Source organism: Marmota monax, unplaced genomic scaffold, assembly GCF_021218885.2.
Source record: "Marmota monax isolate L192 unplaced genomic scaffold, Marmota_monax_Labrador192_F-V1.1 WCK01_AAM20220418_F8-fsc00088, whole genome shotgun sequence".
NCBI lineage: Eukaryota > Metazoa > Chordata > Mammalia > Rodentia > Sciuridae > Marmota > Marmota monax.
In genome coordinates, this window is record NW_026694492.1 from 5,433,296 (window position 1) to 5,451,425 (window position 18,130).

The 18,130-nt window shown below is 37.4% G+C and overlaps 1 protein-coding gene and 1 pseudogene across 2 annotated transcripts in view; both read right to left on the reverse strand.

The window, feature by feature from the left end:
* Txnl1 (thioredoxin like 1) overlaps positions 1-8,464 on the reverse strand; it is a 32,107-nt gene extending 23,643 nt beyond the window's left edge. The window contains exon 1 of one of the 2 annotated variants that reach the window (XM_058571349.1): positions 8,184-8,464. In XM_058571349.1, coding sequence (XP_058427332.1) covers positions 8,184-8,281 — 98 coding nt within the window. In that variant the 5' untranslated portion in view covers positions 8,282-8,464. The remainder of the gene's footprint in view (positions 1-8,183) is intronic. The other variant, XM_046419458.2, reaches the window with a different exon arrangement.
* On the reverse strand, positions 5-8,175 carry LOC131423246 (large ribosomal subunit protein uL22-like; annotated as a pseudogene).
* Positions 8,465-18,130: the final 9,666 nt, after the last annotated feature.

Sequence of the window (18,130 nt, forward strand, 5' to 3'; positions counted from 1 at the left end):
GGAAAAGAAAAAAACAGACATTTACTAAAATAACACCAAAGATTGTACTAATTTATATCTTAAAAGCACTTGGCAATTTGAAACATAAAATAAAAACAAACTAATATTCCTGGCTTTGGACACATTAGTCTTTTCCACTGGGCTACTTACATATACTTGTACCAATGCCACACTGTCTTAATACAAATATTTTATTAGTTCTCAGGTTTAATATTGCTAGGTCTTCCAACAGCATGGAAAGAAATTAAACAAAAACCTAAATAAATGGAGGGATATACTAAGTTCATGAACTGGAAAACTCGGTGTTTTCAAGATGTTAGTTTTCCTTTTCTTGATCTTTAGAATTAATGTAAAATTCCAGAAGTTTTCTTGTAGAAATTACCAAATTTAAATTCTAAAATTAATTTGAAAATACCAAAGACAAACTGAGCCATTTGGAGATTCAAAATTGAAGAAGTTACATTACCACATATTAAGAACTACTATAAAATTTATTAATTAAGAGTACACAGTACTGAGCCTATAGCTTAGCAAACAGGCTGAGAATCTTTAATTTTCATATTTTGGGCTGGGGATATGTCTCAATGTTGAAGTGTTTGCATGGCATACAAAGGACTCTGGGTTCGATTCTCAACATTGCAAAAAGTAATAATAATAATAAAGTTTTATAGTTTGAAATATTGTAGATTTTAGATTTTCAGATTAGTGATAACTAAATGGTAAAATCTATGCAAATATTCCAAAGTCCTGAAATTTGAAACCCATGTATTTTAAACAGAGGGTAGTCAACCCGTACAATGATAAACAAACTCATCAAAGTAAGAATGAGGTCCAGAAACAGATACCTCCTACATCTGATTGATAAAAAGTTGACTCAGTCGTACAGTGGGGAAAGGATGGTGTTTTCAGTAAGTAGTGCTGATCAACTGGCTATTCAGATGGGGGAGGGGGAATGAATCTGAACTCCTTACCTCACATCATATGCAAAAACCAATTCCAGATGGGAAGTATTAGAATATATTTGATAAAATATAAACATATATTTTTTGATACCAGGGATTGAACCCAAAGGCACTTAATCACACCTCCAAATTCTTTTTATTTTTTATTTTAATAGGGTTTCACTAAATTGCTTAGGATCTTGTATGTTGCTGAGGCTGCAGCTGGCCTCAAACTTGAAATTTTCCTGCCTCAGCCTCCTGAGCTGCCATGGGGATTACAGGTGTGCACCACCATGCTCCTGTATGTGAAAATACTAAGGTTAAGAACTTTCATTCATTAAAAGACACCGTTAAAAAAGTGAGAAGGCCAGAAGGGCAAGACGAGAAGGGAGGGGCCAGGGGGTTAGCAATGATGGTGGAATGTGATAGACATCATTATCCAAAGTACATGTATGAAGACATGAATTGGTGTGAACATACTTTATATGCAAACAGTGATATGAAAAAATGTGCTCTATACGTGTAATAAGAATTGTAATGCATTCCACTGTTATGTATTTAAAAAATAAAATCAATTAAATATTAAAATAAATAAATAAAAGTGAGAAGGCAATTCAGATTGAGAAAAAATACTCGTAAAACATATCTAATATGTAAAGAACTCTAATACATCAAAAAGAACAATAATGGCATCCAGAAAAAAAACTGTAACTTCTTGAGCAGTAACTTGCCAAATGAAATTATCAAAACAGTCAATAAAAATAAAAAAGGTATTCAACTTCAGGAGTTAGTAGGGAAATGCAAGTTAAAACTGCCTCCACCAAAATAAGTAAAACAAGAAAGAATGAACTGTTTTTAAGAATGTGGAGCAACTGAACTTTCATATACTGTTTGTGACAGTGCAAATTAGAATAAGCATCTTTTGGGGTTAAAAAAAAAAAAAGGAATTGGCATTATTTCCTAAGCTAGACATATACCTACCTACCAATGACCATTCCCAGAGTATATCACCAACAAAAATGTTAATCTTAAGGCACATGAGAAAAAAATTAATGATAGTAATATTCTTAGCAGTAAATAACAAGAAATCTACTCACATTCTTATCAGTATTAGAATGAGTAAATTAATTATAGTCATTTATACAATACAATACTATGCAACAATGAAAATAACTGATGTAAAATCTCAAGAGAAAGAAGAAATTTCACAAAAATAAAAACTACACAGCATATACTCTTATGGATCCCATTTACACACACTTCAAAATAGGCAAAATAATTCAATGATTTATAAATCAGGACAATGGTTACCATTGTGAGATTTAGTGACAGGAGGGAGATTTCTGGAAGCTAGTAATGTTTTGTTTGTCTGGGAGGTGATTACACACGTGTGTTCAGTTTGTAAAAATTCACTGAATTATACCTTTATAATTGGGCACTGTGCACATTGTAACTCAATAAACATGAGAAAAACCTTGGTTTTAGCAGACAGGGATGTTAGAAAAAGCAAATTCTACAGCACAAAATGAAAACAAATACTAACTCAAGTCACGATCAACCCCATTCTTAACATATTCAGCATTTTTGTCCTGTGTCATCATAAAGCCTCACATCAAAAAGCTAAGAAAATAACTATTCAATTCTTAAGCACTAAATTTATTGTTTCTGAAAAAAAGAATTTTTTGATCTAAGAATCCTCAGGCTCAGAAACACATATACAGAAACATGTACAGTCAACCAAAACTATCTCTATGATCATATTTTGATACTATATATGTATGAAAATGCAAACTATATATGTAAATACGTAGAAAAAATTAGGCAAGACATAACAAATAGTTAACACTAATTACTTCTGCAATGTGGAACTTGAAAAGAGAATTTAGATATGAATTTTTTTCAAATATCCATAATTCTGTTTCCTTCTTTTTAATGATAAAATGGCATTTTTATTTTTAAAAAAATTAAATGAGTTTAATGTTAAATTGAGAATTTAACATTAACTGAATTTAAACACATATTCATACTATGACACAATATATCCGTTTCTGAAAACTGCCATACTGCAAAACCATGCACTCAAAATATGAGGATTTATGAAAAAAAGAAACTTGAAGCAAAGCACTTGAAACTATGTAACTAGATCACCAAGAAAAACAGTAATAACTTGGACTCAGGAAATAGGTGGACATCCCAGCAGGTAGGCTACCTCAGAGGATATTTTAAATGAACAAAACAGTCAAGTGGAAATGATACTTACAGGTGTTGTGATAGTACAGGTGGAAATAGGGCTCTAAACCAGTGGGACTGCCACTGAGAGGAACAGAAGGAAATGCAACCCTTCTGGAGAACAAGTGCTCAGTATAGGTGCTCATATTTAATTTTATTAACTTTCTCAAGTTAAAGCTGAATGGGAAACTGCCTGTATGGCTGAGGGCTTTTCTTCTTTTAACCAAGTTTTATTTTTATTTCTGCTCTTCACTATTTAGGAAAAAAATCATACAGAAAACCAACACAATTTCCACATTATATACATATCACCTCTCAACTATTGATCAATCATCAATGAGCTAACCGTTGTTGAAGAAACATCCTGTAGCTGAACTGACTGTACTAAAACATTACCATTCAAATAATTATTTCAAGAATTAACCTGATTTAAATACTTTGTTTAATTTTACTTAGCCATCTTGGGTTACAACTTCAGTCAAAATTCAAAATAAGTAACAAAACAGAGAAGCACAAATATATACAAAAGTATACATGTATATGGCAGCATGTTTTCATGACAGTCATTCAAATAAATTGATTCTAAATAAGATGTTTGCCTTCTCTAACATGAGCATTCAAGAGTAAACAAATTTCAGGGTTGAGGAGCAAATTTCTGTAGTAGAACATGTGTTCAGCATGAGCAAGGCTCAGATTCAATTCCTAGCACCAACCTTCCCCGCCGCCAAAAAAAAAAAAAGGAAAAAAGAAATAAATTTCCATTATAGCTGAGTTCAGGAACAAGTATAAAATAAAGATTTGATTTTCCAAAAACATTTCCTAGTTCTAAACTATTGTATACCAGTAGGTTTGAATTTCAAAATTAAATTGCTCTCTTAACAACCTTGATTAGCAGCCCCGCTCATGGGTTAGGAGTTTTGACCTTGTTGCAAAAGGGTCCAGAGAGCAATCACCTAGGCCAGAGATTTACAAATGAAAAAAAAAAAAAAAAAAAAAAAGCTTATGTTTAGTCTGATACATAAAATGGATATGTAAGAAGGATTTTAATTTTAAATTATGCTTTTAGAGGGGAGAATACAGAAAATGAACTTCTAGCCTTCTGCAATATACAAAGAACAAATTCAAAAAACTAAAATTTTTAAAACTAATGTAACTTATAAGAACTTACAATCTTTTAAGAACTGAAGACCAGAAAAAGTTAAATATCTTACCAAGGATCCAACACCCTAGTTAGTGGCAGGGACACAATCAGAGCAGTCAATTCCTAAATCCAATCCAACATCAGCTTTCTTTGAAAGCACTATATTAGGTTCTTATTAATAAAGCTTTTCTTTACAACTATAATTCTATTTTATGAACTTGTTAACTATTCTTCCCTATTTGTTACAATAGCCCATGCTCTATCTTTAGCAATACAGCTTGTATAAACATACAGATAGAAATGGATAAAGGAAACTTACGTGCTTTCTAAAGTCATATTTAAAAGTATTATTTTTTGTCCTGGGTGTGGTGGCACAGGCCTATAATCCCAGCAGCAACCAGAAACTCAGGAGGCTGAGGCAGGAGGATTGCAAGTTCAAAGGCAGCCTCAACAATTTAGCGTGGGCTTATGTAACTCACTATCTCTAAATAAAATATAAAAAAGGGCTGGGGATATGGCTCAGTAGTTAAGCACTCCTGGGTTCAATCTCCAGTACAAAAAAAAAAAAAAGGTATTATTTATCTGGAGCATATAACTTCAAAATAAGCAATTTATAAATGTACCAAAACTAAGGGTTGCTATTAATTACATAAAATAGGTAACATTCATTGGGCACTTAACTATATTACAAAACTCACAAGATTCCTAAACTGCTATCACTTAATTTAAGATTTTCAACTCTCAAGACCATTGAAATATTGAGCCAAAATTTGATCCCAGATCCCAACTGTTAACCATTATTCCCAAAACTCCAAAATAGCAAAGTACAGGACGGCTTTCACTGTTACTTATAAATCAATTGCTAAGATCAAACTATTTATATGCTACTAAAAGGAAGCCACACTACAATACTGTATTTTTCATTTCTTATAAAGTTTAAATGCAGCAAAACTAATATAAAGTGTTAAAATTCAGGGGTGTAGGGATTTTGACTTGCTGATAATTATCTATATTTCATCTAACTGTTGGTTAGATAGGTGTGATCACTTGAAATGTCATCAAACTGTGTACTTTAATAAGTGGTACACATTTTTATATATACTTTAATTAAATTTTTCAGAAAAAATAAACCTTCAATTAAAAAGTTTACTTAAAGGCCTCAATATGTCTTTAAAGATTAGTCTTAGAACTTACCTACTTCACTCACTAACATTATGGGCCTGGTTCCTACAAACTGTCAAGCCTGCTAACATTTTCTTTTAGTTAACTACCTTCAGTTCTCAGCAATTTGAAAATATGCAGTATTTTATATTATATGTAACTTATACATGTGTGTGTCTGTCTCTCTCTCTCTCTCTCTCTCATTTGGACAAACTACATGACCACTACATCCTTCTTCCACAGTGACAATGATACCTAACTACAAAGTAAAGCCTGCTTTAAGAAAATTGAAACATTGTCTACAAAAGTGATACATCTACCATTTCAAGATAAATATCATACAAGATAAATATCATACATACATATCCACAAACTATAACAAAAATAGCACTGCTTATAATAATTTTCATTCCACTAAAATACTGTTTTTAAATATAACAGGTTTTGAACAACCAATGTTTTATAATTATGCTTACATAATGCCATTCTGGTAATGGAAGTTTCCTTAATAGATATGTTTCTCCACTTTTCTCACTCCAATTAATAAGTATTTATTACTTTCTCACCTCTTCCTCTGCTATGGTAAGGGGGAAAATATCACTTAGGACAAAAGTATAAAAATTCCAACTAACCAGAATTAGAAAAGTAAGACTCCTTGATGGAATCTTCTCTTCTTTTTTCTACCATGGCCTCTACACTTTAAAAATGTACAGGTATTCCCTTATTATAAGACAAAGGAATTACAAAATTGTTACAGCTAAGAAGACACATTTATAGAATTTAGACATTTCTTTTAGACATGTCTTAGAAATCATCTAACCATCATGAATCATCTAACTTCTTCAATTTAATAAAATGAAAGTTCACATATCATATGAGTAATATATACCACCCTAATAAATCCAACCTGCTATCCTTTTTTAACTCTGTGTGAGGCTGGTCCAAAAATATGTCCTAACTCGTTTGTTGCTGTTGTTTCACTTTTATTTGCATTTATTTTATGCTGCTGTGCCAATTGTTTTTATTTCTTCATTTTCTTTTGGGGTATCTTTTTCTTCTGTGCAACCTCCTCTTCTTGTTTAGGAACAATTTGTTCCTTTTCAGTGAGGATCATCTCAATGCGACAGAGGGAACTCACGTATGGGTTAATTGGACCATGAACTCTCTAAGTATAGCAATATATCCTGGGTGCTTTGTTCACCTGGATATTTTCAATGACCAGAGAATCTACATCTAAACCCTTAAGTTCAGCCATTACTTCGCATTTTTAAACATGTGCAGCAAAAATTCAGCACTCTTTTTGGGCCACTGGACCCTACGTTCAGCCCTTATGTTTGGCCTAGGCACACATCCCAACTCCATCACTGTAACTCTGGAATAGCACACATTGGTTCTTTAAAGTGATATCTTTCAGATGTTTGCTGGCTTTTTGGCTATGCATAGACTGTGATGGCCTTCACAGATTCCCGGGTGTCCTTAAAATGAATGTGAAGACTTGAACCTCTTGATTCGCATGATTTTGTGGAGTTTTTGGGTCAAGAGAATAACAAACCATTTTCACAGATCATCTCAGGCTGCTAATAGGAAGAGCTAACTTTTTTTTTTTTAAATCTATATGCAATGCTCATTCCCCTAAAACTGTCTAATCCTAATGTTACCATTTATATATTCAACAGTTGAACATTTTTGACATTCAAAATACTGCTTTATATTCATAAAATTACTTGGTTGAGAAAACATGTTACATAAACTGATACCAGGAGTAGACTTCTCCAGGCTAACATATGTATAAATAATGCCAGAGGTCAAGAGGAAACCTCTAAATACTGACATTCACGGTGTGTGGGGGGGCGGGAATCTATCAGTAAATATGAACACTAGCTGAATCTTGGTTCTCAATGCCTAGTTACAACCTGTCATTTTCACAGTACAACATTATCATACACCCAAAATAACAGATTCATCAGCTCTGTTACCTATACATTTTGTTGAGATCTACCAAAGACAGTTAACATCTTTCAAGATCCTTGTCATCCTAAATTATAAATTCCCAAAACGGAATTTGATCAAACTAGATGTCTGGTCACTCGTCTATCTGTAATATATATATTTCGAACTATAATTTATGTATCAATTATAAATCCAACGTAGTCAGAGGAGCCTAAGGCACAACCAAACAAGGAACAAAACGATAAGGACATTAAAAAGCATCTTAATCCAACATTAACTTAATGTAAAATGCACTACCGGAGCCTTAAAACCACGCATTAGTAAGATCAGTTGGAGAGCCCCATCTGAATCTGCCAAAGGCTTCACAAAGATGCAGGTGATGGAGGAAACGAAAGTGTTTGGAAAATTAAACTTCTAGAGAGTTGCTAAGATGCAAATGACAGCTTGCTCTCCTGGACAGGAGCAAATACCGAAGGCTGGAAGGCGTCGCGGGCCGAACTCTACTGAGGGTCTCTGCTCAGGGCAGGGATCTCCGGAGCTGAGGGAGATGGCCAGCCAGGGCTCCGGGCAGGCCTGGGAGGCCCCGGTGCATAAACAGAGGCTCCTATCCTAGGGCTGAGGCCTAATCCTGACAGGGGCCTGGGGCTGCGGCCATCATCGGACCCTCCAGAGCAAAGGACAAGGAAACTTGCGCCCGGGAAGAGCGAAAGGAAAGCACAGGCCGATAGACGCAGGCCCACGGTGCTCCCACCCGGTCTCACCCTCTCATGGTGAACTTGACCACGGCGAGTCTGGAGCCCGCGCCGCTCAGCTCCGGCTGGAAATCAGGGTCGCTCCCGACCGGCTTCACTCCCACCATCCTCACAGAGAGCTTGGCAGGGCAGCCGAGACGCCTCCGGCTTCAAAACTGAATGAGAAGACAACCCGGGAGAGGAAGGAGAGAGGTTCAGGAAGGCTGAGGCCTGGACAGTGGAGCTGACGACAGCGGAGTCTCCTCCCGGGGATCTCAGTGCCGAGTCACGCCAAGGAGCGGAGCGGCCGGGGGGGGGGGGGGGGGGGGGCGGGGACGGGAAGGGGGAGGGGAGAGGCGCGGAAAGGAGAGGCTGCGGCACCCAGAAGCCACCGCGTGGCCCGGCCGCGGGCCCTTGCGCCCTTGACGTCATTTCCGTTTAGGCGTCCATCGCCCAATCCTAAAACGCAAAGTATGGCCCCACCCTCGACTGAGGAGCCGCACGCTCTCCGAAAGGGGCAGGCGCAGGCGCGTAGCAGTCACGCACCTACCGCAGACTGCGAGTTAAAGAAGTTTGTGTTCCTACTTTTCCAGACGAGGAGATTTTATTTGGGTTTTGCGTGGAGTGGAACAGGAAAAGTATTGCCCCATTTTCTTTGGAATTTTCGTGGCAGCTGCCTAAGATCATAAGGCGTACTGAGGGTGTAACTGGGTGGCAGAGCATTTACGTAGCATGATCAAGGCGCTGTTTGATCCCCAGTACCAAAAGGAAGAGGGGAAAGCTCTTAAGGCCACATCGGGAAGAACTTTGAGGATGGTTCTTTCCTGTCGCGGGGCAGGTCACTACACACAAGACAGGTCAATTTACGGATCTCATTACTTAATGGCGCTCTCCCTGAAGTCATTCAGAAAGTGCGCCAGAAGGACGAAGACCTGTCAAATCTAGTGGGACAAACAATAGTTAACTAACAATATCGAGGACATTGAAGAGAACCGGTGGAGATAAATGAGATGGGGGGAGGGACTAGGTAAGCACTAGGAGACATGAGTTGAGTCTTTTTTTTTTTTTAATATTTATTTAGTTGTATATGAACAACTAAATCTATTTATTTTTACGTGGTGCTGAGGGTTGAACCCACTGCCTCACACATGCAAGGCAAACACTTTAGCACTGATCTACAGCCTCAACCCCAAGTTGAGTCTTGAAAAAAGGGTTTAATTAAGATATCAAGAGACTATAGGAATATGCAAGCAAAAGGGACCAACCAATGCAAATGTGTTGCTTGATTACAATAGATAATATTTAACACATGGACAGGCAAGATACAAGTTCTCTGTACTTACTAGCTCATTTAATTTTCATAGGATATCAGCACAGTATAATGACGTTAATAGACAAATTGGCAGAAATTTTCTTAATATATGCAACAGCACTATTTTATGGGTATGAACAATCCATTAACTTCTCCGAACCTCAACTTTCTTGTCTGTGAGAATTGTATTAACACCTGCTTTCTAGGATTGTGAGAATTGATGATTATAATTATGCACAGAAAAAGTGAAATATGAGATAGTAAAAAAATGTTCATAAACAATGGTGTTTTGTCAGCTAGAACTGTCATAGCATAGAATGAGTGGCTGAGTGGCTTAAACTTCAGAAATTTATTTCTCACAATTCTGGAGACTAGAAGTACAAAATCAAGGTGCTGCTAGGGTTGGTTTCTCCCGAGTTCTCTCTGGTTTATTTTTTGGGTGTGCGCACACTTGTTCATGTCATTGCGGGGATCAAACCCAAGGCCCTATGCATACTATGCAAGTGCTCTACCACAGAGCTACAGCCCCATCCCTTCTCATTGACATTCCATTTGCGGGGGCGGGGACTGGGGATTGAACCCAGGGGTGCTTTGCCACTGAACTGTATTCCCAATCCTTTTTATTTTATTTTGAAACAAGTTCTTACTAAATTGCTGAGGTTGGTCTCAGACTTGTGATCCTCCTACCTCAGCTGTCTTGAGTCCCTGGGATTACAGACACCGTGCTCAGCCTTATTAATGTTATATGGCTACCTTCTCGTTGGGTCTTCACATGATTCTTTTTCTGTGTGTGCTTATATACATAGTATTGGTCTCTTTCTCTTATAAGGGTACCAGTCCTATTAGATTAGAACCCTACCCTCATGACCTCATTTTAACCACAATGACCTCCTTAAAGAGGCATTTCCAAATACAGTACAGTACATTAGAATTAGGATTTCAACCTATGTTTTGGGAGGTTACCCAGTTTATAACAGGTGGATTATTATTGTTCTCAACTGTCCTTCCAGTTGTGTCTAAAAAACAAAAAGTGTCTAAAATAACAGTTATAGCAGATTTATGAAGGGGAAAACATAACTTATGAAATCAAAGCCTTAACAACCTATGGATTATTGAGAACAAATGTGAAAAGAAGCATTAAAAAAGGTATGACTGGGCTGGGGATGTGGCTCAAGTGGTAGCGCGCTCGCCTGGCGTGCATGCGGCCCGGGTTCGATCCTCAGCACCACATACAAACAAAGATATTGTGTCCGCCGAAAACTAAAAAAATAAATATTAAAAAAATTCTCTCTCTCTCTCTCTCGAAAAAAAAAAAAAAAAAAAAGATATGACTGGGGCTGGGTTGTGGCTCAGCAGTAGAGCACCTGCCTAGCACATGAGAGGCCCTGGGTTCGATCCTCAGCACCACATAAAAATAAATAAATAAAATTAAGCTACATTTAAAAAAAAAAGGGGGTTTGACTGAGGCATTACAATGTTTATTTTCCCTGTGTCCCACCAGATGTACTCTCAACTTTTCTCCACTCTGCTCTCCACCCTAGGAAGCTGACCTATATGGAGTGAACAGGATTTCTTTTTAAAGCTTCTTGTTAGAGGTTGGATGGTGGAAGAGAGTGAGATCCAGTTATTTATTTTCTCAACCCTGTTCCTGTTGTGTTGCCGCTGTTTTGCTGTTTTTCCACCAAAACGATATAGCTCCATACCATGTTTAGATTCCTATAGCCATGATCTTCTGTCTCTTCAGGCCTGGGAAGGAATCACTCCTGGCTGTTGGTAGCACCAAGGTAATTGAGAAATCTTGGCCTAGCCACCAGGGCTGCTGATGCTAGAATAGAACTGATTAAACCAGAGAATCCTGAATTGAACACCTCACACAAATATCAGAGACTATGGCCGCTATAATCCCAAGGTATTTATCCATACAAAGCAGAAGTACCTGGAAGCTGTGATTCCGGGATGGGCTTATAGCATGACCCACCTCTAGTCACCTAGCACTAACCTAAATAACTGGTCAGCCCAGATACTACCACTAATCAGCAACACTCAGAGACTTTACTCTCCTAATACCAAAAGAAGACATTGGGTTTAAAATAACTATCATTTTTTCCTCCCTTATTCTCACCTTCACTGAGCCTACTTGTGTGGTGGATCCTGTCCCTATCTTGACAAACTTCCACCCCGACTCCATCCTTGATGTCTTTATATTTTCTTTTTAAAAACATCATAGCCTTTTCATTCTCCAAAACTCTTTCTACAGATTTGTTAATAAATCTCTTACTAAATTATCCTCAATTACTCATTTTGATGTGTTTTTTTCTTTTTGTGACTCTACCTTGTATAAAAAATTTAAATGGTTAAATGCCATTTGGAAGCTAGAAGATTAAATAGCAAGCTGAAGACAAATATATGAGAGTTGCCAGCCTAGAAATCATGTTTGATATAACTAACATAGATAAGTTCATCAGGAAATATACAGAAAAGCAAAGGATTACAGTGTAAATTTGAGGAAAACTGTCCAGATTAAAATGATAAGTTATCAAAGAAACTGAGAGAAGGAAAAATCACAAAAGCCAAGGGTCAAAGACCAAGAAGGTGAAGGCTGGGAAAAACCTTTGAATATATCAAGGGAATAATTGGTTATCACCTACACCAACCACTGTGGGTCAGCAAATTAGAATCAGTTTAATGACAACCATAACACATTCATCAGGGCCTGAATCCTCAGAAATTAAAGATGAATATTGAGTGCACATTCTGGTGAAAGCTTTTCATAGCAATCCAAATATACAAGCAGAATGGTGGTTGTTATCCTTACTTCATTAATGAAAAGGTTGACATTCAGATATGTGTGCAATTGATTCAGAGTTATATAATTAAGTAGTTGTGTAGCTTTCTCTGGGTGTCACTCAGCATTATATAGAGACGGACTATGTATGTGCATGGAAACATTTAGCAGATGTTATTCTGAGGTAATGCTGTTCTAAATGTTTTTTTTCTTGTCTATATTTTCTAAGTTTCTTCAATAATTATAAAGCACATGTATAATAATAAAAAGAAGGGACAGCTGCAACAACAAAAGCAAAAAAGACCTACAAAAGAATTCTACAAAGATAATCTGAGTAGCAAAGCAAAAATGATATTCACAGTTAATTAGGCTCCCCATTTCACTTAATTACTGTTTAATATCATTAAATAAAAATAAACATTTAGTGAGTGGAATTTTCCCCCAGTTAATATTTTTCTTTGAAATTCTTGTATGCCACCCTGAAAATTCCATTTCCTGAAATTTCCATGAAAATTATAGAAAAATCTTGAAGACTCAAAAACCTCTGCAAAGATGGCTTGTGATTATTCTTAGACAGATGTGGAACACTTTCCCCATTCCCGAGAGTAACATTCAGAGGTGCCAAATGTGCTGCACATAAACTGGCCCCTCCCCGTTCCCTTGGCTTGTCCCTGGTGGATCTTTGAAGCCAAATTTCCCATGGAATCTTGCTTCAGACTCAGAATACATTCAGTGGATCCACTACCAGAGTCAACATTGTAGCTGAAACCTATTTGCATTCCCACACTTTACCATAAACGCAATATCCTGAAATTCATATTCTTGTCAGTTCACTAAAATGTAGGTTCCCAGTTGCATACCTAGAGATTCCAATTCATTAGAACTGGAGTTGATCCGGGACTCTGCATTTTAATAATCGCCCAGGGTACTGATGCAAGAAGTCTATATTTTGGGGAACATTTGGTAGTAATTTGTCTACCATACACATAACATTTTCAATGCACTTACTATATACATGGTATCGTGAAAATACTTTGAAACAACCTTCTTCATAGGAGTATTGAAAGAAAGACCAGAAACTTTAACAAAAGCTAGTTAAAATAAGTGCCATAGCAAAAGTATAGATAATGTACCATAGCAGCTCCAAAAAAGGAGAGATGATTTCCTGCTGGAATGAGTGGAGAAAGCCTATGAAGGAACATGTTTTAGAGAAACATAGGAAAGAAAAGCATTAATGACTTCACTTCAAAGAAGTGACTCCTGACTGTCTTCTCGACTTATCAAGAATATAATTTGCTGCAAAGTCACCCATTCTTATCAGGTTCAGCCAGTCACTAGAGCAAGGCCTTCTATCAGTTCATTATTACCATGGGTTCACTGTGCTAAGTGAGATATGTTGTACATGTATCTCTCTCCTATAGTCTTATGTACATAATAGGTCCAAAATACTGGTTGAATAAATGAATGACCAGTAAGCATAATAAGAGTATCAGTTCTCAAAATCATGAGTACAAGAAATAGTACTTTGTTTTCTGTCATTCAATTTTATTTTGACCCTGAATCTCCATTGTCCTGCTACATCTAATTAGAACAAAACCTCAACTGGCCTCTTCCTCTCCCTGATTCAGATATTGTGCCAATTTTCTGTGGTTGGGGTTAAGAGCAGGACATTAGAGTGCAGTTTTTAGGATTATCATCTGTCTCCTCTTGGAACATACTACAGAAGCTCACTGACAATTTCAAGAGTCAAGTAAGGTATTTCCCAGATATATAAAAGAGTGTTTCTTCTGAAATTTGTATCTGAGGTGAAAAAGTCATTAAACTGGAGTTTCTATTAGGAAGCCCAAATATTTAGAAATATATTTCAGAACACTTCAACCTCTGCAATAAAATGTATAATTTTATTTATTTTAATTTTTTGCAGTGAGGATTAAAATCCAGGGGAGCTTTAACTGAGCTGCCGCAGTCGGGCTGGCTGCAGCAAAATAAGGGGGGGGGGGGGTGTGACCAATAACTTGTGTATGTTGATACAGCAGGAGTGGCAGCCGTTTATTGCAGGACAGGAGCAGTATTTATACATTCCACAGAGCTTATCTAATTAGCATAAACTAGATACATCAGCCAACCAATCAGGAATCTCCACACTTAATGGCTTGCTTTTGTTACTTCTCAAACCACTCCCTCTGGCATTTTGCCAGGCACCATCCAGACTTGTTTACGAACTCTAACATTCCCCTGGCAAAATGCCAGGTGTTATTTTGACTTGTTTACAGACTCTAACACTGAGCTACATCACCAGCTCTTTTTTATTTTGAGACAATGTCTTGCTTAGTTGCTGAGCCTCCAACTTGCAATCCTCTTGCCTCAGCTCCCAAGTTAAAGGCGTGTATCACTGCACCTGGCTTCTGTGAATTTTTTAAGAGTATGTTCTGGATTTGCCTTAGCCAGTTCCCACTGTTGTAACAGAATATCTTAGACCTGGTGCTTAAAAACCAAACATATATTTCTTGCTGAACTGAGGACTAGCAGATCCAGCATGTGGCTCTGTTGCTGTTTCGCAGATGACTATCTTCTTTTATCCTCCCATGATGGGAAGAAAGAGAGGAAAAGCAAGCTTTCTCTGGTCTTTTCTAATTCCATGATGAGAGTTCCTCATGATGCCATTTGGGTACCTCCCAAACACCTCACACCCAAATGGCATCACATTGTGGGGTAGATTTTTAACATATGAATGGGGGCACAAAATTTAGTCTATTGTTGAAATTAACTCTTTAGAAGTAAAATCTCTACATAACTAACAATCCATGTTTCACTTGGAGAGCAGTTTTTGCTTGTGGCAGCAGCACAGTTATTGTCTAGCTAGAAAAGACTGACAGCAAAAGAAATGATTAAAATCTTAGTAAAGATTTTTATTATGTTCAAAGCCCTCTCTCAGGCTTGTCTTGGAGCAAATCCTTGTGTGTGCATATGTGCACACACCCCCTCATCATTCAGTCCATTCTTAAGTTACTTATCTATACGTCCAAAGGCTAGATACTGAAGAAATTCAATAAAAATAAAATTTTATCTTAATGGCTTTTCTACAATAAGAAGTGATTATTTACACAATGTTAAAAACAATATTTCCTACCCAAATTCAGAATATTAATATTGGAAGGGAAGTAGGAGGATCACACCCACAACTGGCAGAAAGTTCCAAGATAATCAGTTCTCACAATGGTGGTTGTATCTATGTCCCCACCAAAATGTGAGCAAATTGGCCACAAGAACCAGGTTTTTGTATTTCCTGCATAGTGCCTAAGCAGTGCCTAAGCAGATTGTCTATTGGTGTTGAATAAGTAACCCATTTCATCTTCGTGAATTACATTTAGGATAAGCAAAGTAAAATAAAAATTTTATGAAGATGGAAGTAAAGTTAACATGCTATTGTCACTATCCACTTTACCTCATATTACTGTGGCATAAATGCCAAGCATCATATAATTTCATCCGTAAGTATTTCAACCAGCATGTGTAGAAGGGATCCTTTTTAAAAATCATAATCAAAATGCCATTACTACATCTAATATATTTTAAAAACTTATTTTATATTATTACATTTTATATTTATATTAGTGTTAAAATTTCCTGTCTTTCTCCTGATTTACTTTGTAACTTATTTGAATCAATATCTAAATGAGGTATCTCATGTCTCTTTCCTTTCTTATGCCTCTTAAATCTCTCTTTCATTAAAATTTTGTTTAGTCTTTACTTTTGTCCAGTTTTTTAGGTGAAAAAAATGAAACTGAAAGAAAGGTTGCAAAAGGAAGTACAACGAAGACTGCAGATTTATCAGTTGTTAAGATTGCTCCATGGAACAACTTGGGAAGCAGACTCTGAGATGCAATGATGAGTCCAGAAGGTTTATTGGGGAATAACAACCCGAGAGGAAAGAGGGAGAAGCAGGATTGATCAGAGAGAGGCTATGGCAGACTCCACTAACCCAAGAGTGTGCTCCAGGGCAGATTGTTTATAAAAAGACTCCTTCTTGGGACAGAAAGAGCCAATAAGCCTTAATACTCTTCCCTTGCATATTGACCAGGGTTCCCCAGGAGAAGCATGCCTCTGGCCACCTTCTCTTGCTTCATTTATTCATTAACCTGCTTCTCAAAGTAAGGTGACCAGCTGAGGCAACACCAAAGAAAGAACAGTGACCAAAGTAGGTGGGAAGTGGCTCTTCCTTGACTGGGAATCTGGATAGTGCATCTCTGTGTTTCCCATGATCCTCTGTCTGCACTGTGTGGATCCCCTTCTCCATACAGATTTGGGATGTAGCTCTTCCAGGGTTCTACAGGTTCTCTCTTCCTGAAGGGAAACCTTGAAGAGCAGGGTGAATAGGACGGTCTCAAGCCCCTGTTGCTGCATTGGTGATGGACACTCATCACCTCCTTTACTATCCTAATTTCCCCTTGCAGATCCTGGAAGTTTGTTGAGGTAATTCCAAATTTTCTTTGGCTAGGACTTTTAGCACCCCCAATCTTCCCTCCTTCTACAAAGAAGGCCTGAATATGGAGCAACTAGAGATATTTCTAGAAAAAGGCAACATGTTACTTGGAAAGAAATGGTTTGATTCAGTAGAAGTCATGAGATAGGGAGAAAAAGAGAAGTCTTACCAGTGGATTTTCACATCATGTGAGAAAGTTCAAAGGGAAGCTCTTAATTACACAAGGGAGTTTAAATTACACAAAAATCACACAAAGAACATTTGTTAAACTCCTCTACTGCAACGTGATAAAGTGTGAGGACTCTCAGAGAGAGCATGAGCCCCTAACTGATGTGACTTTTAGGAGAATGGATAACCTAAGAAAAAGATACTATTAGCAAAGTGTGAAGCACTTTGGGGCACAGCAAATTAATTACAGTCTAGATGAGGAAGAAAAAGAACAGCATTGTGAAATAATCAGAAAATGACAGTAACAATGAGATCATTGTCACATTGCTGGGCCATGTGATCACCTCTCTTTTTTGAAATTTATAAGTGGAGGAACAAGTCTCTGCCTTTGGGAGAGCTAATTTGGAACCCAAGAAGTCCAGAAAGGCTTGGTGTGTTGTAGGGTGATTTGCTACTAAATTCTAAAGACAAAGTGATTCCTGCATTTTATTTAATGCCTCTAGTGTGATCAAAGCCCTATCCCTTACCTTATGGGTTCTATTTATTGTTCTCTTTCAGTGACAACTATACATTTTTGGTTAAAATGACAACGACAATAGGGGCTGGGGATGTGGCTCAAGTGGTAACACGTTCGCCTGCCATGCGCGGGACGCTGGGTTAGATCCTCAGCACCACATACAAATAAAATAAAGATGTTGTGTCCACCGAAAAACTGAAATATAAATATTAAAATTTTTTTTTAAAAATGACAAAACAATATCTCCCTTTCCTCCTTACCCCCCTGTGTTTCCCATTTAACTTACATGGTACATTGCTGCCAAATTAATATTTGTGGCAGGCATACCGTAAGATGACATACCCCTGACCCCAATAAGTCACATCTTTGTATGAACCTCTCTTCTGGAGAGTAGGTGAAACCTATTGCTTGCTTACCAGTAGAATATGGCAGAGCTACCAGGCTGCCCCTCTCTTATTTAGGTTACTATCTATATGTACGTTTATATATCCATATCGCTATCTGTACCTATGTCAGTATGACTCCTTCTTTCTTGGGTTCACTTCATTCTCCTTGCTGGCTTTGAAGAAGTAAGCTGCCATGTTGCAAGAAGGCTTTTGATAAGGTCATGTGTTAAGGAACTGTGGCCTCCAGGACCTGATGGCCACTTCCAGCTGATTTGTCAGTAAGAAGCCAGAGACCTTAGTCACTTAGCAACAAGGAAGAGAAGGAG